This window comes from Equus quagga, chromosome 2 (genome assembly GCF_021613505.1).
Source record: "Equus quagga isolate Etosha38 chromosome 2, UCLA_HA_Equagga_1.0, whole genome shotgun sequence".
NCBI classification, from domain to species: Eukaryota; Metazoa; Chordata; class Mammalia; order Perissodactyla; family Equidae; genus Equus; species Equus quagga.
In genome coordinates this window covers 62134410-62158995 of record NC_060268.1, presented here as the reverse complement: position 1 = coordinate 62158995, position 24586 = coordinate 62134410, and the positions used below count along the sequence as shown (strand labels likewise).

Genomic DNA, 24586 nt, shown 5'->3' with positions numbered 1-24586 from the left:
TCTCCTTCCAGAGAACCGACTGTGTTGGGATTTTTTTATGTCGTTGCTCGATGAGGTGGAAGCGGCAGCCCCGCTGATTAGAACGCTGATTTGCGGGGAACGGAGTGGTTGTGTTGACATTTGCAGAAAGCTTTCTTGGAAGCTCTAAACAATTGCGGATCTGAGCCTGCTGGCGTGGCCTGTTAGTGATATTTCTAGGGCTGTGACGGACATGCCGAGTTCAATCAGACACCTGGGGAAAGGGCGGGATAATTGGGTTCCTTTAGGGTTCCGGCAAGGTTAGCTGGACACCAAGTCCATTTCAGCAGGAAGGAAACTAACATGTATTGAGTGTTACCTGTCAGGCACATAGGAGGAGCTCGATAAATGCTGACGAGCTGAATAATGTGAAGGAACGAATAAATTAATTGCGTAGGCCAGAACGAACTGTGCATTTTTACTCTTTTCTATCTCTTTTGCTATGTATAAATGGCTAATTTCAATTATATATGCATTTATTTGAGCACAGCAACATGTCAGGCCCCGTACCAGGCTCCAAGGACATAACTATAAGCCAAACAAAGTCTCTGCCTTCTGAGAGCTCTCAGTGCAGACACGCAACAGCGAAGGGGTAGTACTACCTGAATTCCTTGCTGTGGCTGCCATGACAAAACACCATGGACTGGGGGCCTTAAACAACACACATTTATTCCCCACGGTTATGGCAGCTGCAAGTCCAAGATCAAGGCCCAGCCGATTCGGTTTCTGGTGAGAGCTCTCTTCCTGGCTTGCAGTTGGCCACCTTCTCACTATATCCTCATGTGGCTTTTCTGTGGTGCATGCAAGAGAGAAAGCCCTCTGGTGTCTCTTCTCATAAGGATGCTAATCCTATCGGATCAGCGCCCCACCGTATAACCTCACTTAACCTGAATTACTTCCTTATTGCAGATCTGGGGGTTAGGGCTTCAACACTGGAATTCGGGGGAGGGGGAGAGAGGACAGGAACATTCAGTCCATAACACGACCCTACAGTGTGGTAAGTCCTGTGATGGAGAAAACCCTAGAGGCACCTAACCCAGCCTGGATGGGAAGCTGGGAAGGGGGAGATCAGGTGAGGCCAGTGGAGGAACGGAAACGCGGGTTGGCTGGGAAGGCTGAGCAAAAGGTAGTTGGTGGAGAGAATGGACGAGCCTGCCAGGCAACGGGCCTGGAGGCAGGGAAGAGCTCTGCTTCGCAGGGAACCGGAAACTGGTTAGCAGGGCTGCTGCAGGGAACAGAGAAGAGGCGAGGTGGGGGAAGTGGGGGAGGTGGGGGGAGGTCGGGGATGCCCCAACCAGCCTTGCAAGCCTTGCTGGGTCATCTGATGGGCAGGCAGGTGTGCCGCAGGGAAGGGCAAAACGTGTTGTTGCTGAAATAACTTGATGGGGGAAAACATCAGCTCTTTGGTAAAGTTCCATTTAAGTATTTCTTTTATTTTAAATAACATGGGTGGAGATGGAGGTTCCCATAAGCTTTGTAATGGTTTGGGCCTCTAACGGTCTTAATCAGCCTCTGATTGTGAGCTCCTTATAGCCAACGGGAGCTAATGAAGTGTTTAGGCAAGGAGATAGTAAAAATAGCCCAGCTTTCTCTTTGTTCCCTCTCAGGTGCAGGGGAAGTTGGTTCACAAGCGTGATGCGGCAGGCTTGGCTGCCGAGATGCGGGCGCAGCCGAGGGGGAGGGGGAGGGGGAGGGGGCGGAGTTGGGTACTTGATTTCTCCCTGGATGCGGCCCGCCCGGCCGCCTCAGATCGGCTGTCCGGCTCCAGGTCCAGAGCGCCCTCCTACCCGCCTTCTCTAAGGAGGCCCAGGCGGGGCGGGGACAAGCGCAGTGACCAGGGGGCCAGATCCCAGACACGGAGGCCCGCTACCTTGCCCCTCGCAGCCAGCACCTCGCAGGGATGCCAACCCAGTCCATCCTCTCTGTGCCCCCTCCCCCAGTCTCCGGTGCCCAGGGCCCCGATTCTTTCCTAGGCCTTTCTGCAGAATCTGCCGGGACTTCCCGCGCCTGGGGACTCCGGGGTGTGCCGCTGACCCTGCAGGGCACGCGTAGCAGAGCGCCTGGTCACCCTGCCCTCCTCCAGGCGCACCACTGAGACCCTTGCCTCCTTTCCCGGGATGGGCCACTGCTCGGCCAGCCGCCCCTGCCCCTTAGATTGTAGACATCCTCCCCCATCCGCACACTCCCCTCTCCTCAAATCGCACAAAGGGTTCCGGGGGCGGGAAAGGCGGCATCGAATCAAGTAGTTCTTGTCATTCTCCTCCTCAACAGAGCGCCACTGTTGGCAGCTTCTGCCAAGCCAGTCCTGGGCCAGAGAGAGGCGTTTCTTGTTAAGTAAAGTGCCTTCCTCACAGCAGCTGTAAAGTGCCCCCTCAACTCACCCCTCTCCCTTCCAGCTCCTCTGCCTGCCTCTCCCTTTTTATGATTTATGTTTTATCCCATAGGGAATACACAAATGCATTTTCACTGTGAGAGGCTGAAACAATACATGCCTGAGACTACAAAGCAAAATGTCAACACCATACTGCATTCCCTCCTCCTCAATTTCCACCTCCTTCGTCCTGGGGGGGACTCGCTGCCAGCGGTTTCCATCCCTGTTCCAGGGGAGGTTCCTGCATTTACACGTGTATGAAGATACATATTTGTGTCTATACGAATACGGCTTTCCTACATAGATGCGTATATGTACATGTGTTTATAACTTTTTTGTATTTTTATATACTTGGGGATATGCCATAAGCGTTGTGCGAATTGCTACTTCACATAATAACGTGTTTTGGGGTGCTGTCAATGCAAACATCCGGATCGTTTACACACAGCCCCGTCCCATTCTAAGAGCTGCATGTTCCAAACTGTGGATTTCTCATGGTTTATTTAACCCGTCCTTATCGACATTTCTGGTGTTTTTCTTTATTTGCTTTTACAAACAAGGAAGCAATGACTATTAGGTTAGTTAGCTACTGCTGTCTAACACCTTACCCCAAAACTTGGTGGCTGAAAACTATAATGAATATGTACTATTGCTCACAGTTCTTGCCAGTCAGGAATCTGGGAGCTGCTTGGCTGAGTGGCTTCTAACTTAGCATTTTTCACCAGGTTGCAGTGAAGATGTTGGCTGAGACTACAGTCTCTGAGGTTTGAGCAGGGCTGGAGGCTCTGCTCACTCCAGGGCTGGGAGGTGGGTGTTGACTGATGGTGGGGAACATTAGTTCCTCCCCACATGGCCCCCTCCACAAGGCTGGTTGAGTGTCCTCACAGCGTGGAGGCTGCTTTCCCCAGAGTGAGTCATTCGAGAGAGCAAAGCCGTGGCAGCAGTGCCTGTTATGACCTCGCCGCAGACGTCACACACTGTCACTTCTGCCACGTTCTGTGCATTAGACAGGAGTCTCTAAGTCCAGCCCTTTTGAAGGGAGGAGCGTCAAAGAATTTGTGAACCAGAATACTTTTAAACCACTAGTACTATCCTTTTACATCATCTTTATGTACTTGTGTGAATATTTCCTTAGAATAGATTTCTAGAACTAGAATTGCTGGGTCAAGTGATGTGCATTTTTAATTTTGATAATTCCCCTGTGTGTTAGAAACTGTTAACTTTCCCTCAGTACCCACTGTCTCTCTTCTTCCTGTTAGCAATGGGTCTCCTGAGTTTTAGCTGGGCACAGCTTGAGAATATATTTCCCAGCCTCCCTAGCTGCTGTGGGGACAGGAGCTAAGTTCTGGCCAATGGGAAGTATCGTGTGAAACTTCTGGGTCATGCCCTCATAAAGAGCTGTTCGTCCTACTTCCTCTTTCTGCGTGGAGAACCCTGTTTGGAGAACAGATGTGGTGGTGGGAGCCAGCTTCCATCAGGTGATGAAGGCAACACCCTTGGGGATGGTGGGTGACACAAAGAAAGGACCCAAATCCCGCATAACCTCGTGGAGCCAAGCCCCCCTCTTCCCAGGACTTCCTACCAGTTTAGACTTTTGTATGAGAGAAAACTAAAACTTCTGTCTTGTTTAAGCCACTGTTGTTTACTGATGATTTGCTTTCTAAAAAGGTCTCACTAACAGTGTCTGAGTATCTATTCCTCCAATTCTTGCCATACTAGGTATTATCAATCTTTAAAAATTGACCAATCTGAGGGACTTCCCCTTCACTTATGACTTTATAATCTCCCTCATGTGCTGCTATATCGAATGGTAGGGGCAAGATGAAGGATATTGATAAGAAAACCTACCGCAATCTGGGTTAATAGAAAACGTGAAGAAGTAATGTTGCTTTTGAAAAAGATATGCCTACGACTCTAAAGGTACACGTCCATCCCCAAGAAAGGTCTGCAGAGGTGCTGTGCCTGCTCTCAGAGGCATTTCAGCCCACCTGCGGAGAGGGGGCATCTGGAAAGAGACAACTAGCAGAGCAAAGTGGACTTGTCTGGCTGTCCAGTTATCGGGGCTGACCCAGGGGCCTCGGGGGAGCTATGATGGAGGTTCATGCATTTCTTATGCTACTCTGGCAAGACGTGGAGGAGACCTGGGAGAAAGTTGCGGCAAATGGCTAGGAGTATAGGCTGTGGAGTTAGACTGCCTGCGTTCATGCCCCATCTCTGCCACTTCACTCTGTTGACATGTATTTACAGCGTGCCTCCTGTGAGCCAGGCACTGTTCCCAGTGCCGGAATCCCATGAGAAACTGCTGCATCCCGAGCTTATCTTCAGAGAGCTGAGCCCCACAACAAGCCGGACTGGGCTGCAGTTCCCTCCGCTGGACAGTGGGGACAATACCAGCACCAACCCCCGGGGCTGTTGTGAAGACTGGAGGGAGTACTGTGTGTGTCAGATTGTGCCCACAGCGCCTGCACAGCAAAGGCTCAGTATAGGCAGCTGCCATAACTGAGAAAAGCCGTGAAGGGGAGACAGTCTCCAGAACTCCCAAATTTCCTCTCTGTGCCCTTTTGTCCCACCCCCTGAAAAAAACCCTGCTTTTGTAAAAGATCTTATAAATTCTTTCTCACTGAAGTGAAAATGATTGGTGTAGTTTTTGTGCTACTTCTCCTTTTACGTTTGCCCGTTAGTGGGGGGCACACTGTGTTTGATTAGACCGCGGGAAGGAAGGTCTAATTATGAAATCTCAGGCATCAGCAAAGCTGAGTGGGGACACTTGGCCCACTTGGAGGTGCTTCACTGCTGCCGTTGAAATGATACCTTTTAGGGAGCTGGCCCCAATCTCCTCTCTTCTGTCTTCTCCTCGCTCTTCTCTCCTGTTTCCTCCCGTCTTTTCCTTGCCTAAATGGCCATCCAAGTCCCCAGTGATTCAATGTGGCTGCGTCTCCACGGGCAGGTGTGCGTCTGTTTAGTCACATTGAAAATAAATCACTTGGCCACACACGGTTGATGCGTCAATCTGTTACTTTCCTGTGCTTTCCAGGAACAGATTGCTCAAGAAGCGAATAACTGTTGGGTGAAATGTGAGCTGGGAAAGAAGAGAGAGGAGGTGGACAGAGCCCTTCCAAGCTCGCCTTCAGCTTCCCATCCAATCAGAGAGGGCATCAGTCATGCCTGCAGTTATGCCAATCAGACAGCGTCACGGCTGCATTCTTGGGACCAACCACAGTGGGCTGTGGAGGAATAAGGTTTGGGGAGGAGAGGTTTGTGGGGCTTTTTCCTGAACACCTACTATGTGCCAGGCCCTGTGCTTTCTTTGGCATCTATTCTCTTCCAAGGGAGATCAGGATCCTGGCTGAGGGACCCTGGACAATTTCTTCTTTGAGGGCTTCATTTCTTCAGACTAGAAACATCGCATCATTCTCTAGTAATTCTTTTTGGTGTCATGGAAGAGTCTTGCCGTTAGACAGACTTCCACCACTGTGGGCAGATTATTTAGTCTCTGAGCCTCAGTTTCTTTATCTCTAAAATGGGGATGAGATCAGGATCAAATAAAATAATGTATTTAAGACACCTTATAAATAGACAGCTCAAAAGTGATGGTGTTTAATCTCTCCTTCATAACATATACACAACTTCACCTTCTTAGAGACTTTATAGTTTTTACAGATTAGGGTAGCAGTGTTCTAGGTGGGGTAGGTGCATGCGTGTGTGTGTGTGTGTGTGTGTGCGCGCGCGCTTCTTATTCTTGAAAACAGTCTGAGGGAGAGAGAGCTGGGTGTGGTAGAAATCTTGGCACTTCAGAAGAGCAGACCCAGCCTCAATAAAACGCTCTCGGTGGGGGGATAGTAGGTGTCGAAAGATGCCCCCAGTGGACAAGGTCTCCTGCAGCCTCGCCCTGTGTGGTCAGCCTCCACATTGAATCTGTGCTGCTCGGTGACTTGCTTCGACCAATACAATGTGGCAGAAGTGACACTGGGACAGTTCCGGGCCTAAGCCTTAACAAGCCCTGGAAGCTTACACTTTTGTGCCTTTGGGGGTTCTTGAGCCAATATGTAAGAAGTTTGGTCTCTCTGTGCTGGAGAGATCATATAGAGAGAGCACATGGAGAAGGAGCGACCCTGAGAGAGAGAGGCCCAGGGTCTCAGGGTCCCAAATAAGCTTCGCCTTCCAGCCACCCCTCCAAGGCCCCAGCTGTGTGAGTGACCCATCCTGGATGCTCCAGCCCAGTCCCCTGATGGCTGTTGCCCCAGCCGATGTCACGTGCGAGGGAAGAACTGCCCAGCTGACTGCAGCATCCTGCAGACTCAGGAGAGAGAATAGATAAGAATGTTGTCTTAAGCCGTTAGCTTTCAGAGTGGTATGTTACGTAGCAATAGGGAATTGAAACAGTCAGCAATGTTTTCGAGCTTTCACTCCATACAAACCACGGACGCTCGTTATGAGCCATACCCAGGAGCCACCCTCAGGAGTTTCATTTGGGTGAGGAGATTGTACACAGGAAGAATGCAATTCCCGACATTTACTAATCCACACTCGAGTGTGTCCTTAGAAGCACGGTGTACAGATCTAGTGATGGGGTTGGGAGGCGAGGCAGGGAGAGCTTCCTAAAGGAGTTTTAATCTGGATTTTGAAGGAAAGGGCAGATGACATTAGATGACATTTCAGAGAATGGGGCGTGGAGCATTGCCAGCAACATGGCAAGAAAATGAGCCAGGAAGAGGGAGCTGAGAAACTTAAAGGTTGGTATTACCTGGATATAAAAATAGTGGGGCTAAAAGGCGACTGCCAAGTCGGGTTCTAGGCCTGCAGCTGGGACCTCAGAAAAGCAGGTTATATCGTGATCTTTACTGTCTCCATCCCATTTGGTAAAAATGTAACTTGCAAATGGCAGCCTCCCTTCGCTGCTGAATTATACATGCTCGTGAGTGCGGCGTCTCTGGGGGCAAGTTCCTCTGCAGCACCCACTGGAGGCGGCTCAGGAGCATGTGCAGACCCTGTTGGCAGAGAGCACTTTTAGGTCTCCCCCAAGGACAGCTTATGTGTGTGGGGGGCAAGGTTGTCAGGGCCCCTCCGTGTAGCTGCGGAGTGGAGACAAAAAGACTGTGGAGCGGCAGCCTGGAGCAGAGCTAATTGGTTGGTAATTAGCAAGCTAATGGCTCACATCAGGGATAATGCAAAGCAGGAGCCAGGTGGCAGGAAATGACTCCCAAGTCCCCCTTTTTGCTTTCCTCCACTCCGGTGTTTGGTGGGGCTTTCACCTCTCCTACCTGGGAAGATCTGGGTCAGGCTTGCCCCCTCAGCTCTGGGAGTCAGGGCCAGGCCAGAAGGAGATGGCTGAACCCAAGAAAAACATTAAGAAACCCAAGAAACTGCTAAGAAAATGAGTGATTCTGCCCTTCTCTTGAGGAACAGGTAGGGGGCCAGTGCAAGTTGGAGGGGAGAGAGGGGCAAGTGGTCCCTACTCTAGGCAGAGAAGGGCTGAGTGAGGGTCAGGGGTTCAGGTGGCTTGGCACAGCATCTCTGCTCAAATTTTAGGGTGTCACCTGAGTTTGTGGGTCCACCCAGCTTACTCCATTTATGAACTTGGCATACACTGTTACTAATTTTTATAGCTACTCAGTGAATCAGTTAGAAATGTGTTTAAGTAACAACTTCCTACTGACAATGACCTAAGCAATAAGGAAATTCCCTCAATTCACAAAGAACTATTGAGAGGTGGCTGGCAGAGGTGACCATGTGCCAGGCACTGTTCTAGGAGCTGGGGATACAGCAGAGAAAAGCTAGCTTCCTGTCCTCAGAGCGAGAGGCAGGCCAGGTGAGGGCAGGGGCTCGACACTGCCCTGTGCCCCGCCCCCCCGCCCCGCTCTCTCTCATTCCCCTCCATTCACCCCGCGTGTTGGCTTCTGCCCCTCAGTCATAGGATCACTCAGGATGTCCAGGAATCTTAGTCAAGACACGAAGCAGGAGACAGAGGTGGCACCAGCCTCTCCTGTTCCTTTTACCAGAAGAAAAGCTTTCTCAGAACCCCCTGCAGATTCTCCCTTACCATCCCTGGGGACAACGGGCACGTGGCCAACACTCTCATGGCCACAGGTTGTTTCTCACGTGTGAAAAGAGTTTTCATGACTAGTTAATCTGGTCATTATTTATCACCTGGGGTTGCCCAGTGCAAAGTCAAGGTTCAGTTTGCAAGGGAGAGGGGGAAAGGATATTGGGGTCCAGTCATCTTGCTCCCTCACTGAAGACGGGGTAAGGCAGACACTGACAAAGACTCCCTGGCAAATACACTATTGCAAATCTTAAGTAAACAGTGAAACAATTTTAAAATAACATTAGATACAACCCAAGATCAAGTAAAAAGTCCTTGTTTATTTACTACTGTTTACTAAGCTCTTTTCCAAGTGCTCTGTAGGAAATGTGAGGAGGATGAAAGGATCCAGCCTCAGGGAACTTTCAGACCAGCTGGAGATCACACACACACACACACACACACACACACACGTGTGAAACGACCTGTGGCAATGAGAGCAGAAAAGGCTTTGGTAGGAACTGAGTGCACACGTATGGAGTGGAGGCACAAGTGAAGGCAGTTGCCGTACGAGGCACTCATACTGCCTGCCCTGCCCACACCACCTCTAGAGAACGTCACGTGTCACAGCTCCTAAAGAGGGAGTCCTGTGACACCCAAGCCCCTCCACACCCCAGCCATGGCTGATGGGACCAGACATGGACCCCCAGCCAAAGGCAGCCAATCCACTGGCTGGCAGCAATGAGGTGAGCCGAGCCACTCCGATGCTCTCTCTGGAGAATCTGAAGCAAGAGATGCAGAGATGGCCCCCCAGCATGAGAGGTCCTGATACTGGGTGGGCCGAGTCAAGGGGCCACATGGGTCCTCAAGAAAGAAAGGGCAGCCTCGCTCCTGATGGGTCCATCCTGTCCTGGGGGTGGGGGTTGCCTGTTGCATCCCGACCATCAGCTTTCCTTTCACTAGGGCTGGTTTAAATGGATTTTGGACCTCGGCTTGAATAGTCTTGCTGTGGAAAGTCTTGGCCTTCACCCCTTACCCACCCCTTCATCTGCTTTTTACCCCTCCCCAATCCATCCCCACTCCATCTGCCTTAGTCCAGCTCCTCTTCCCCAGCTGCTTGCTCTTCCTGCGTTTCCTCCCTGCCCTGTTTCATGATCCACATTGTGGATAGTGATCTTTCTTACACGACCCTGTCACACCCTTGCTTTAGACCTGTAAGTGGCTCCTCATAGCTTGGCCTCCAGGCCCATGGCAACCCCTGCACTCCTCTCCTCCAGCCACCCGGAGATGAGCAGTCACAACTCTGTGCCTGTGCACATGCAGGACTTGTGTGCACCAATATACCCTCCTCCCTCACCCCCACCCCATCTCCCAGTCAATTCCCACTCCTCCTCAAAGACCAAGGTCAGGGGTCATTTCACCCTCACCCTGACCTTGACTCCTCCCTCCTTCGGCCACCACAGTGCTTCGTGAGTCCCTGCACCAGCGTCTGCCTCATTGTATTGGCACTGTTGGCCTAGGAGTTTCTCTCTCACTGTGGGGCAGGGTCTGTGCTTCATCTTGGTGTCCTTGTCGCCCAGCACCCTGCCTGGTACAAGGTGGGCATTCAACAAACGCTTTGGGCTGAATGAATGAATGAGTAATTTTTTAATGGTGAAATAGGCCTCAGCTGATTTGACAGGGTTTTGTTGGGGGCTTGGGGCATGAGGAGGGGGCTTTCCTTCCTGGGAGACTAGCCTTGGGGCAGCCATGGTGGAGGGTCAGGTGCTTTTTGGGGCCCTCCTGCCTCCTGCCCCGAAAGCCCCTGCGTCTCCCTACTCCCATGGGGATGTGGGGACGGGCTCACCGAAACTGGCCTTCCCGTCCCCATCCCCAACACCAGAACCGGAAGGGCCCAGGAGCATTTCCCATTTTCCTCTTCCGGAGAGGAGGAGCACGGAGCCGGAGCGCAGAAGGCAGGAAGCCTGGCTCAGATTTGATAAACAGGCAGGAGATTTGAGAAGCAAGCGGGGGAGAGACGAGCATACATTATCCCCGGAATTCACAATGCAGGCTAATGAGCCGGGGAGCTGTGATTTGGTCTCCTGCCTCCTGCCGCCCAGGATTAGCTGCTTTGGGGAGGGACTCGGAAAGGGGCACCGTCTGCTGCAGTGGTGTCCACACAGCCCGGCCAGGGCTCCCCCCAGGATGCATATGGGGGGTCTTTGCTGACTCCTGGGGGTCCCCCCTAGAAGGGGAAGACATCTATTAGGCTTCCAAATGTGGCTCCTCATAAAGGACCTGAACACAAGGGGCTGCAGACTCCTCCTGGCGGCAGGGGGGCGACCTGGACATGGGTGCCCAGCAAAACCTGACCATACTGGCACCCCAATCTCAGACTCCAGCCTCCAGGACTGTAAGAAATACATTCTGTTGTTTGTAAGCCACCCAGTCCCAGTCTATGGCACTTGGCAATAGCAGTCCAAAGGGACTAAGACAGAAATAATCAACATTTATTGAAACTTACTACATGCCAAGCACTGTTTTAAGCACCTCATGCACAATAACTCATTTAATTCTTATCCTTACTCTTTCTAATAGGTACCATTATTATTATTGACCCCATTTTACAGATGAGGGAACTGAGAGCAGAGACCTTGACTCTTCCGTCCACTGTGCAACTCCAGCATCAGAATGGTAGGAACTCAACAAACCCGCCTGTTCGGAATTCTACTTGACAGCCCCACAATATGCTCTAATGTGGAGCCTGGGGGGCAAAGAGCTCCCAGACGACGGCATAGGGGGCCCTGGGAGATGGACTGAGGCTCTGATGCCATGCACGGGGCTCTGTGCCTCCCTCCCGCCCTCTTTTCTTCCATACTTATTTTTTGAGGGCCTCCTGTAATCGAGAACTTGTGCACAGAGAAATCAGATTTAGTTCCCGCCCCCAAGTAGATTACCATTACAATTTAATAAGCTGGGATAATCTATGCATAAAAATTATGGTAAAGTAATAAACAACATAAAGAGAAGCAGACAATGTGCTATAATAGTTTTGTCATCCACTCATTCATTCATTCACTCATTCAGGGAGCATCCACTGGGCTAAGCCTGGGATGCAGGGATGAGCGACCTCAGCCCCCTCCCATGGGATGAGGCAGTGGCTGCCTCCTCAGGGTAGTAAAGGCTTGGGGAGAGCAGCCCAGGAGAGCAAGCTCCAGGCCGGAGTGCCTGCGCCCACATCCCTCTCCTCTCTGCTCAGAGGGGTGCTTTCCCCAGAGCTGGTCCTGCCCGGGGTACGGCCTCCAGCGCTCTGGCCTGTGCAGAAAAGCAGGTCAGTGAGATTTTAGACTGACCGTCCCCCTTTGGTGTCCATCTGGCCTCCCTCCCTCCGTGGTGGCTGGCAGAGGGCCCCAGGCTCCTGGCCTGGCTGCTCACACACAGAGCCATCCACAGACAGCGCCCAGCCTCTTTCTCGCCTGCCCCCGAGCTTTGCGGGGTGATTGATGGGGCTGCTCTCGCTCTGGGTCCCAGAGAGCTCCGTTGAATAATAACTTGGCAAAATTACTCTCTTTTTTTGCTTTCCCTATTTCTGATTCATTTGCTCTTTCTAAGTCATTCATCTCTTTTGAGTTAGAGGAAGAAGAATGAGAAAGAGGAGGAGGAGGTGTCAAAGGCACAAGGGACCATGAGCCCCACCTCTTCATTTTACAGAGGGAGCTGGAGACCGAGTGCACCTCTGCCGCTAGGATTTCTATATTACCCCTGACCTCTGCTCCTAGAGGAAAAGCAAGTGTGGGAGGTGGGGGGAGACGGGAAGCTCTCTAGGGCCCCTGAGGTCCCTTGAAGCAGCTGCCCACTCTATCCACATGGGAGGCTGGTCCAGTCTGCCTGCAGGATTTGGGGTTTTCTCACCCTTGAAGGGGAGCAGCAGAGAAGGGAGGGAAAGGAACGGGGCAGGGGGTTCCAGTGAGCCACATCAGCTCACCAGCAGTCTCACTGATCATCCAGTAGAGATGGGCCAGGCGCTGGGGAGGCAAAGACAGTAGACACTGTTCCTGGCCTCAAGGAGGTCACGAACACGTAAATAGGTAAATACAACACCTGTGGTGGATGCTGTAGCAGAAGCAGGGCTGATGCAGTCAGACGGACAGACGGAGGCTGTTTATTCTGTGACGACAGGGACCAGCAAGCAAGTCTTCACAGATGGGCTGATGATAAAATGTTCTGAAACCTCCATCCAAAGGTGGGGAAGGGTGTTCCGAATGTCAGCCGTTGCAGAGGCAAAGGCTTGAAGGTGTGAAACTGCATGGGGTTTCGAGGGCAACTCTAAGCTATATGGCGTTCTTAGAGCATGAAGAGTGAGACACGGGAGGCAAGGAAGGGCCAGTAATAATACTGATCATAGATCTGAATCTAGTGCTTATGATGGGGAGGTCTGTGCGACAGTCTCAGGAGTTTGGCAACAGCAATAGGAGAGCTGTCCAGCAGGAAGGTGTGTGATCAGATCCACAACAATGCGGAGGATGGGCTGGAGCTGGGAGAGGCTGGAGGAAGGAAGACCAGTCCAGAGGCTACTGCAATAGTCCAGGTAAAAGGCAATTTAAGGACTGAACCAAGGAAGGGCCAACGGGGAAGGGAATGCGTTTGAGAAACATGTGGAATGTCCTGTTGACATGGCTTGGCGATTGGCTGAGGGAGGAGGATGGGGGAGACAGAGGAGTCAAGGGTACCTCCTGGTGCCACCAGCCAAAAGAGGGATCACAGCGGTGGAAAGAGTCATGAAACACTGCCAAGCACCTTCTAGGTGGTAGCACTATTCCAGTCACAGAGACGCAGAGCCAATAATTCATTTCCCTTGAATGTTCTTCAGGGTTATTTAAAGAAAGCTCAATCTGTGTATGTAAACTCATAGCCAGCCAAATTTAGGCGAACCTCAGAACTTTTTTCTTTTGCCAAAAAATGCACCCTCTTCACCCCTGCCACGCTGGCATGATTCAAGATGGCCCCAGTTGTCCGTGGGTAGGATCAGGGTGGCCTCTTTGGGGCCATTGCTGCATGGCTAAGGTTGGGCGGCTGGAAGCTTCCTTGAGAGTCAAGTCTCCTTCCAGCCATCTCTGCCGTTCAGCTTGAGTATTTTTTCCCCTGGGATGGATTTCCCTATAAAATAAATGTCTTGTCTGAATTAATCTTTTTTTTAAAAGGAGAGAGTCATCATATTGTAAAGACAGATCATAAAAAGATGCATCAATCTGTCAGGAAGGCTGGCTGACAGGAGTATTTGTTTAGCAGAGACACTGTGCCCCGAGGTGTCTGGACAGTGAGGCTGGGCTGGTGCTGGGCGCAGCCCCATGCGCACAATTCCCCCTGGATGCCCATGGCCTCTGCAGTCTTTCTGGACCCGCTTTGGGCCTGGAAGGGGCCTTTTATTTTAGTACTTAGCCCATTTAGGGCAACTTTGCATATTGAACATTGGCACTGTAGCAGCCTCACTGTTCAGATGAGGCAGGGGAGCGCCCCCAGCGGGAGGGGCCAGTCCCGTGCTCCTAGCAATGTCTGAAACACTTTCATTTGAGAACTAATCAATATGAGGGATCTTAGACGACACTTCAGATAATCTCTCCATTTTTTTAATTCTTTTAAAGAAATTACATAGGCCATAACATAAGTATATAGATAAAAAAGTAAAACATCACGTGTATAATACATGATGTACATGGTGTAAAAATTACATACTGTGAAACATTACATGGATAATTCATAAATACATGAAACGGAAAAGAGAAAAGTGCTGAAGTCCTCCCTTACCTCCTCCATGGTGACCACTGGAAACTGGTGTGTCTCTTTCTGACCCTCTTCCAGCGCATTTCTATCTATTGATCCCATGCACAATATGCAAACACTGTTCAACTTTTGTTACGTGAATAGGATCAGATCAAAACTTGATTTGTTTGTTTTTTTTGCTTAACATTCTACTTTGGGTTTCTTTTTAATATATAACTAATAAGCTCTTATCAAAGTTCAAACTTTATAGAGAGAGAGAAAATTAAAAGTAAAGAAACACCCAAAATCCAAAATCCTTTCCTTCCTGGCCCTCCATTGCCAGTCTCCAGGGCAAACAGATCAAATAAGTTTATTTTTGTGTATCTTTTAAGAAGTGATTATGCATAAACTCGTGTTTAAACACATGCCTCCTTCATCTGTTCATTTTATAGCTGAGGAGGTGAGCGCTCAGAGAGGTCACATGGCATATCTAAGGTCACACAGCTGACTGGGGCCGAGGCTCATGCAGAGGGCAAAGGGCTTTCCGCTGCACATCTCCAAGGTGATTGTCCGGAGCCAGTCTAGGTGGCTGGTGTCTCTAATCCCTCCCTAACTTCGACCTGCAAGGGGGTGACACTTCTCAATACTGTCCGTGTCACCCTCCCGTCCCAGGATCGCCCATTGGCTCTCAGTGTATTGACAGACTGCACTTGTGCCGCTCACGGAGGAGGGGGCTGCCTCGTCATTTCTTCTCTAATGTCTGCTGTCCCAGTCAGAGCTGTCGCCACAGCAGAGCAGCGGTGGAGCTGGGCAAACCGATTCATTCAGTGGGCGTGCGTGTGTGCTTTTGTTCCCCAGATGCCATGACGATTATCCACAGAGCACCCCTCCCAGGATACTTCCATTGAAGTAACTCCTTGGCCAGGTGGGAACTCACACCCAGATTAGGCCCATTGCCCCTCCCTCTGTTCCAGATTCTGGGGCCACAGGCCTGACCTTGGGGAGCTCACAGCCTGATGGAGGACGGCACACACCCATGTAATCACCCTTTTTCTGCATTCGCCTGTGCCCCTCTCTGTTCTCTTTGTGTGTGGCGGTCTCAGCCATCTTGAGCCCAGATGTGTCTACAGCATTGCTAACATCTGGGTGAAAGAAAAGTCAGCCAGCCATACGGAGGCGTTTGTTTCTTGTTGACGGCAGGATAACCCCACCTGCACATCTGGGAAACATCCAGATGAACACACTGAGTGATCTGTACACCCATATCTTTGATCCCACCACCTATGATGATATGAGGTGGCCGAGCCTGGACCCACAAACTCTCCCAGAGCCTGGCCTGTTCTGACCTTGCAGATGCACAAGAGGGAAGCCCAGAAGCCGGCCACTGGGTACGGGGAAGGAAGGGATGTGGTACGTGCGTGTGTGTGTATGTGCCTGTGTAAGGGGGTATCGGGGTTGTGAGTGCATTTGTGTGTTAGGGCGAGGTGCCGGCAGCTAGAGAAACTCTGATCTTGAAAATGAACTCCTTCAACTTCACAGTCCTGCCCCAGACTGGGCCTGGAGGTGTTGCCTTGGACCTGGAGCTTCGGCGTGGGGCATGGTCCTCTCTGGCAGGACTGACTCCCTGCGGCTCGGGAACCAGGCTCTGTCCCAGCAGACAAACCCACCGAGATCCCTGATTCTTCAGCGCCCCCCAGTGGGCAATAACTGGAATACGTCTGGAGAGAAAGCCTGAGGACCCACGTGGTCCCAAGTCAAACATGTGGGCCCTTGATGGATCTTAGAATCTGTGCTGAAGTTCTTCCACTTCTCCTCCCCCATGTAATATAAAACTCTAAATGAACAGTGCGCTATTTGCACATGGGAGTGGGAGACTGGTAGAAATGCGTTATGAGAGAGCAGAGGACTGTGGACCAGGGCTCCAGTATTTTAGGGCAGTGTGGACAGAGATTGGACAGAATGTAAACTCTGTGTGCATGCGTGTGTGTGTGTGTGCGTGTGTGTGTGAAGTCCTTTGCTAAGCAGATTCTGCTCTGCCAGCCCTGTTGGGACACCCACTTAGCTTACTGCTGCACTCCAGGTAGTAACAGGCTTTATTCTAGGCTTTCCCAAGTCTCACGAAGAGGGGAAAATGCAGACTCAACAGCAGGAAATGGGTTCCAACACTGTATGTCCCTCAGGCTGGGAACTCAACGTCTCTACGTCTGAGTTTCTCCATGTGAGGTGTGCGCCTGCCCCAGGCTCGTTGGAAATTAACCACGATCACGAGCGGAAGGCCCCCCAACACAAGACCTCCCGGACACGCGGGCTCCCAGTGCCAGCAGAGGCTCGGGGATGCCTAGCTCCTCCTGTCTACCCACCCCACGGAATGTGGTCACCTCTTTCGTAGCAGGGCTGACAGCTGGGTCCCCCTCTTCCTCTTGTATTCTCCTCCTGCTCTTCCCACATCTTGAATAAGATGTCCTGTGTCCCATCGTTTGTCCGTCCCAGTCCCCAGGATGTGTTTTGCCCTCTTCCCCAAGGTGCACCTCAACTCCATCCACCACTCTGTTTTCTCACTGCTTCTTTTTGAAGAGAACTTTTCAACCCAACTTTGCTCCATTGTCACCTGCAGGACTCTCCCATCGTCCTCTCTGCTCATCCTGTGCACATACCTCCTCATCTGCTGCATCCCAGCTCCCCCCTTAGCTGCCCAGCTCTTTATAAGTGGTGTCATCATCACAGCTCTCACCCAGCTTCCTTGCCTGTTCTCCCCCACGGACTTCCAACCCATGGAAAAGAAAGGTACAAACTATGGTCCCACTGGGAAGTGCCTGATTCCAACCCCCTGAAGGCAGCTTTGGGGAGGAGTGTTTAGACTGTCACAGAAGAGAAAGAACCTAGCAAGACTGGCTGCAAGGCGGAGGATGCCCAGGAACTGTGGGGGTCATGGGCTTGTGGTGACGGGCAGATGGAAAATGCCTAGCTCAGATCTGAGGGGGTGAGGCCAGCCCTCCCAGCCCTACCCTCACCCCAGCATCTCTCCTCCCCAAAGGGTCTCCTCCTTCAAGGAGCTCTTCAGCTTTTGCACTTGCTGGCTCTGCCATCCACTCCTGCCCAGACAGTGACAGATGCAAACAGAGGCTGGGACACAGAGGTAGAGGGAGCTGCAACGCAGAGAGAAGATGCAGGGACACAAACGTCTGGAGCCATAAAGAGCTGCACAGGGATGGAAGATGAACGTCCTGGCCTGAAGTGTGGGTTTGGGCCAAGCTTAGATGGGCGGGGCTAGAAGTTCTCTTGGAAGAATCTGAAGCTCATTTTACTCATGTCTCATTTCACTCTTGTAAGAACCGTGACCAGGGGATGTCATCAGTTCCATTTTTCAGATGAAGAAACAGACTCGGAGAGGGTGCCAGGGCCACCCCGCTGGGGTGTGGCTGAGCTGAGCTTCGGGTAGCAACCTGCTTGATTTCCAGGAACTTGGCCTTTCTGTGACCCCTACAGAGAAATACACACACCAACGCTGCCTCCGTCCTATTTCTCCAATGACTCAGCACACGGAGAGAAGGGAGAAACCGACATGCAGAGCAATGGAAGGACACTGAGGGACACATACAGGGGAGAGGTACAGAGAGAGAGACGTAGAGAGAGAGAGAAAGGAAAGGGACACAGACAGATAGGAAGACAATGCCATAGAGAGAATTGGGAAAATATGCTGCTTCTCTCTCCCTATGGGAATGGGTTTTGGATAAAATACACATTCCGGGTCTCGTCCCCAGATCTTCAGCATCAGAATTTCTGGGAGCAGGACCCAGGAATCTGCATTTCAAGAAAGCTCCTCTGAGTGGCAAAGTGTGCTTTGAAATGCATCAGAAAAATAAGACACATTGATGAATGGATGGAGGAAGGGATAGATGGATTATACTCAATAAAGCAAATATAGCAAAATGTTAACTGAGGAATCTAGAAAGTGGGTAACACTGTTCACTGTACAATCCTTTTACCTCTCTGTATGTTTGAAAATTTTCATGATAAAATGTTGGTGGGGGCAGTTCCCGAAGGACTGGAATGAGCAGGCAGGTCTGTGACCGCCGTGGTAGGGGAAGGCTCCCTCCGAGGACTTTTGGAGGAGCGGTTGCCCTGGAAACAACCGGCACCAGCCTGATCAGTTCCACAGCAATCCCAGAACGCAAAGGAGCGCTGCGCAAGGCACGGCTCTCTTCCTCAGCTTCTGGAGAAAGTCCATCTGGCCCCGGGGCCTCCTGTTCCGCGTGGAGCAGGATCAGCTGGTCTTCTGAGGCTGGTCCCTGTGGGGCACTGGAAGCAATGCGACTGAGCTGGCCTGCAATGTGGGCTTGGGCAGAGCTTGGCGGGGTGCGGCTAGAAGTTCTCTTGGAAGAATCTGAAGCTGAACTGCTCACAGTGGCCCTTGAGCACCTTGGCCAGAGCCGGGGAGCCACAGAAGAAGACCTGCACCTTGCCCTTCTTCTCGGCAGCCACTTTCTGGAACACCTGGAGTCATGGGATTGGGAGAGAGCAGAGGGAGGAGAGGTGGGCTGCTGACCCACCCAGTGACACCCCCAACCCCCGGAGCTGACAACACAACGGGTCGGCTGCAATGGCTGTCCATCCCCATGAGGAACTCCAAGACAAGTGCTTGGCTTCAGAACAGAGAGGCCAACATGCAGCCATTCATTTAGCAGCCATTTGCTCAACCTATAAGCTGACCCAGACCCTGGGGAGGGACTGGGCCAGAAAGAAATACGACCCAGGACCTCTGCTCAAGGAGCTGCGTCTGTGGGGCAGACGCACACGAGGAGGCAATGACAGCCCAACCGGAATGCTGAACCCCACTGCCCAAACCTCTGGCTGGCCACGTGCCTCCATTGAAACGTCTCTTTCCTGAAGTCAGGCTATTTCCCCCCAGTGAGGACCCTTTTCCATCCCAAAGTCTGCTTGAGAATTGCCTTTGTGGAGAGTCCCCCTTGGTGCCCAAGCACGGCTGGCATCGTGCTCCCCCGCTGCTCTCCAGGCCTGGATTCTCTACAGCCGTTCAGAAAGCGGCACCTTCTGGTCACTTCGTGCACACACTACACCCCGAATGGAAGGGCTCAGGGACGATAACATAATAATAAAATAGAAAGGCTGGAACTATTTTGTGTCTCTGGGACTCAGTTTCCTCATTTGTATCAAGAAGGGATAAGATTGGATGTTTCCCCCTCTCCACTCGGGCCTTCTGACTCTGGCTCACTGGAAGTCAGGGCTGGGAGAGGCCTGGGAGGTCATATAGGCTAACTTCCTCTCTGATAGATGGGGAAACGGAAGCTAATGATGGAACAAAGTGAGCTAGTGATGGAGCCGGGAGGTAGGCACCCCGCCTCCCATTCCAGCCCTGAGATCCTGGCTGGACTCTGGATGCTGGCCTCATGCTTTGCCCCGAGCTGCTTGGCCCTAATCTCCTGAGCCGCTGCCTCAGGCTCTCAGCCCCACGGGTCCCTGCAGGCTAGGGGCTCCCGCTGGCCTTTACCTTGCTCCAGTCAGGCCGCCCAGGCTGGGTGCGTGTCTGGAGGCCTGTGATGGAATCCTTCTTCTCCTTTTTGGCCAGGAGGTCGAGGGCCATCTGCAGGCCAATGGCCTTCATGTCATTCTTGCCCAGCGCAGAGGTCATGTACATATGCAGCTCCAAGAAGCGGTCTACGTGGTGAGAGGGGAGGGCAGCACTGAGGGGCCAGCACCTATGATGGGGAGGGGGCAGGACACCAGCCACCTCGTCCTGGGGCTTGCAGGGAGACCAAGAGTGCTTGGAACTCACATCCTTAGTAAACCGTGTCCACCCAGGACCTCCCTCTGACCAGGGCCGTAGAGAGGAAAGACAGCCCCCTGCTTGGGCTGGGTCTTCTCCATGCACGGCATACACGCGTTATTTTATATCCGTTGCCTAATGTGAGCCTCACAGCCACCCCAGGAGTTATATTTCTAGAAGGGGAAATGAATCCCAGGGCAGCATGGCAGTCCTTGGGCTCCAAAGCCCATGCCCTGCCATGCCTCTCAGTGTCTACTCAGTCTGGTTGGGGACACAAGCCATGCACACATGAAAAGGTAACTTAGACCAAAAGGTCAAGCGTTGAGTGAGTGGATCAGATGGCAAATGCTGCTGACATCAGGGAGTGGTCTTGGAAGAGGGACAAGATTCAAAGGGAGGTGAAAGGAAGGCATCCTAAGAAGGGGGAATAGCATGAGCCAAGGCGAGAGGCTGGAACGAACAGCGTTTGTGGGGCATGATGTGACGGCCCAGCTGGAGCAGAGGACCCTTGAATGGGAGCAACAGCAGATGGGACTGCACACATGGTGAGGCCAGGCTGTGAAGGGTCTTGAATGCCCAGCAGAGGACCCTTGAATGGGGGCAGGTAGAGGGAGAGGGTATTGGAGCAGGGCAGGACTGGATGGAGACAGTGTTTCAGGGAGGGGAAACAGATGACTGAAGGGGCAGGGCAGAGACTGGCGTCTCTGAGACCCATTAGGCCCCAGCATCCACAGTTCTGTGCCTGCCATGGGACAGGCTTGCTGAGATGTTGATCCCTTCAAATCTCACGGCAATTGGGACTCCCAGGTGGGCACCTCTGTGCTCAGGCAGCGTCCTCTGTTTTCCCAGATGAGGCACACAAATTTTATCACTTTCCATGTGCGCCATGATGGGGAAAGACTGGCGAGTGCTGCCTTGGACCTGTGCATGGGTCCACGCCAGAAATGGTCGGATTCATGAGCTGATGATCACTTCATCCTTCTCCTCTCCCTAGACTAAATGATTTATGCCATCCCAACTTGCTCTTTATTGTTTCGTATGCCACCATTAGCTCACTTTTCCTTTGGCTTAGGGTCTCAGCCACTGTTAAAATGCAAATGGCCCTAGGAGCGAGACCACATTTTATTCACGTACCACCTAGATAGTGCTGGGTGGTGTGGGAGGGAGGCAGATGCACTATAAGGGGTGCCCACCTGAGAATGCCCCGACCCTACCTCCTCCTCCCTTGGCGTTGCCATACCCCAGGGAGGGGTAAGAGAAGAGAGGAGGAGACACCGTGGTGGCAGGGAAAGAAGGAGCTGAGGAGGGCGACCTGACATGGTTTTCACTCTCTCCAAACAGTTGTGTTTGAGATAGTCATCCCATTTCTGGGATACTCTCCTAAGGAAATCATCCAAAGGAAGGAAAAAACTATGTGCACATACATATCAATTGCAGCTTTATTTATGATAGTGGAGAATTAGGAATAAACAAAATGTCCAGGAGGAGGAGCTAGGGTAAATAATGCACGGCAAACCAACAACTGTATCATTCATTACGTAGCCATTAAGTACCACTTCTACCATTGCTAAATTTACTGGGCAGTTATCAAGCTGCGGTCCCTTTTCTAAGCGCTTACAGGTGATATCTCATTTAATCCTCATGACAGTCCTCTGAGGCAGGTACTAGTCATATCCTTATTTTTCAGATGAGGAAACTGAAGCAAGGCAGTTAAGTAACGTGGCCAAAGTCCTATAGCTATTATGGGATAAAGGTTCAAACTCAAACAGAGCAATTGAAGCGTAAGCTATAAGAATTAAAAATTATAAACCACAAATTCTTTAACTCAAACCTCAGAATACAATTCAAGTCAAAAGCAGAGACCTCAAATTTCACTGCGATTAATGAGAAACCTTGGAAGACATCTGGGTAATAAAGTTGTTGACTCAAGTGGCTTTGAGAACACAAAGCACTGGGTTAGCTGTTACCCTCTGTTGACACAGATTAAGAAAAAACAAACAGCAAATATTTACATACCAGTAACTAGAAAATTTAAACTTTTCCCCTCGCTTGTCGTCATAAAATCAAGTTTCTAGGGAATTAATATACGTAAGAGCATTTAGAACAAAGTCAAGGCTATATAAATATTTGCTGGAATTGTTATTTACAAGAAAGGGCAAGGAACTTTATGGCACATTCTAAGGTTTCATAGTTCTCTTCCAGAGACTGCTGACTTGTGATTTAAGGCTTTGAATGTTTGTTACAGTAAACTACGTCTGTTTGAATGTTTCTTATAGAAAACTGTGTTTGATTACTTGAACTTATAAGCTATGTTTATCATATGAATTTGAATTTACTCATGGAAACTTTATGATAATTAAACAGCCAAATAAGATCTAGTTCCGATGAACTCCACCAGTATAAAAAACCACACCAATTCTCTTTAAGTTAGAAACACATCAAAAAGTATTCCTCCTTGTGTACGATATTCCATAAGTAGAATATAACAAAACAAGATAATTATTTCAACAGATTAACTTTAAAATACAGTAATAAAACTTCAGAACAGTCATGTGCCACATGAAGATGTTTCAGTCAATGATGGACCGCAAAAATGACAGTGGTCCCATAAGATTAGTACCACATAGCCTAGGTGTGTAGTGGGCTGCACCATCTAGGTTTGTGTAAGGACACTCTGTGATGTTCACACAATGGTCAAATCACCTAACGAGGCATTTCTCAGAAAGCATCCTGTCATTAAGCGACACATGATGGTTATTCCACAAAGGTGTCCCACGACGACTATGATGTGACCCACAGAAAGATGCTATCATACGTAGTAAGCACTGGCTCAGTGAAAAATGCAGGATGCAACACTTGGGATGTGAGGAAAGGGAGACGGCAGGGGCTGGAGGAGGACATTCAACACACTCATTTCCAGTGAAAGTTTAAAAGAAGGGCCCAAACGGCAAAGACTCTGTACAGGTACTAAGGACCTGTACACCTTTACCTTAGACATTCTCTAAACTTGTTGACTGCCACCTCGTTAGGAAAAATATTGAGCATCTGTCCTCAATAAACATATATGTTTATAAAGATGTTCGTCTCTACCAACAGATTACATACGCTAAAAGTTTATGTTGGGGGGCCGGCCCCGTGGCCAAGTGGTTAGGTTTGCATGCTCTGCTTTGGTGGCCCAGGGTTTGCCAGTTTGGATCCCAGACATAGACCTACAAACCACTCGTCAAGCCATGCTGTGACAGCATCCCACATAGAAGAACTAGAATGACCTACAACTAGGATATACAACTAGGTACTGGGGCTTTGGGAAGAAAAAAATAAAGGAAGATTGGCAACAGATTTAGCTCAGGGCCAATCTTCCTCACCAAAAAGAATTCTAAAAAAAAAAAAAATTATGTTGGAGTAAAAAGAACCATATTTACTTTCTCACCTTAAATGACTAGAAAAATGGACAAAATACGCAAAACAATGGTTTCCAGACATTGGTTAACAGGCAGCGCAGCACTGTCATTGCTGAGAGAGGGACAAATGGAATGAGCCCTACAGTTGCCCCAGCTTACTGCCTGACGCTGGTCTCACGGAGTTAAGGAGACAGAAACTAGAGCTCAGGGAGGCCAAGACAGCAGAACATGCCAGGCACAGTGCTGGAAGCGGGGACTGCAGAGAAAGGGGAGAGGGCAGGGAGATGAGAGAGAGGAAAGGAGAAGGAGAGGAGAGAGTGAAGACGAGAGGGAGGGAGGGAACTTTGACGGGAGGGAGGAAACAAGCTCTCCAGCTCTGGAAATCTGCATAAAGTTTCCACAAGCCTTTGGCTGAGTGTTAGTTGTACGTGTGTGACAGGAATTACCAGAAAACACTAGGCTGCACAGTACCTGGAGCTCAAGCCGAGCTGGGAACAGTTTGTGTCTCCACCAGCAAGAGTGTGGAGACCTTGTCACATACAGGGCAGTGGGCGAGCCCTCACAGGTGTAGCGCCTTGGCACTGGGGCCAAACTAGCCCCACAATAAAGGCTGCTCTGGACTCTCCTTAGCCAAACTTAACTTGCAAGGAGTCTTGAAAAGAAGAATCTCGAAAGGATCCAAGTTATCCTAAACAACGTAACTGTGCACTAGAACAAAGGGAAGTGCTATTGAAAGAAATTCCACAAAGTCCAGAACACAAGATGCAATCACGATGCCTGCACCCGACAAAAAGTTATCAGCCGTGCAAAGGAACTGGAGCATATGGTTCATAACGAGAAGACCAGTAATCAGAAACAGACCCAGAAACGACAGAGAGGATGAACTCAGACAAACATGTTACCACAAATGTGCTTGAGAATATAAAAACAAAGCAAAGCAGATATGGAAAGGAGAGAAATGCAAGACATAAAAGAGACCCAAATGAAACTTCTAGAAAGGAAAAATAGAATCACAGAATGAAAAATACAGTGGATAAGATTAACAGCTATCCTAGGCTCCTTGGTTTTCCATATAAATTTTAGAATCAGCTTCTCAATATCTATTTTTAAAAATCTGCTGGGATTTTGATTAGGATAGGAATCATAGATAAGGTATTGCAGAAGAAAAGATCAGTGAACTTGAAAACGGCAATAGAAACTATCCAAAATGAGGCACAGATTGAGAGAGAGGGAGAAAAAAAGAATGG

General features: G+C 50.4%; 1 protein-coding gene across 1 annotated transcript in view; it reads right to left on the bottom strand.

The window, feature by feature from the left end:
- Positions 1–18034: 18034 nt before the first annotated feature.
- The window catches only part of LOC124231986 (NADPH oxidase 5-like), a 36024-nt gene continuing 29472 nt past the window's right edge, over positions 18035–24586 (bottom strand). The window contains exons 16-17 of the mRNA XM_046648986.1: positions 19663–19829; positions 18035–18647 (exon numbers count right to left, since the gene is read on the bottom strand). Coding sequence (XP_046504942.1) covers positions 18516–18647; positions 19663–19829 — 299 coding nt within the window. The 3' untranslated portion in view covers positions 18035–18515. The remainder of the gene's footprint in view (positions 18648–19662; positions 19830–24586) is intronic.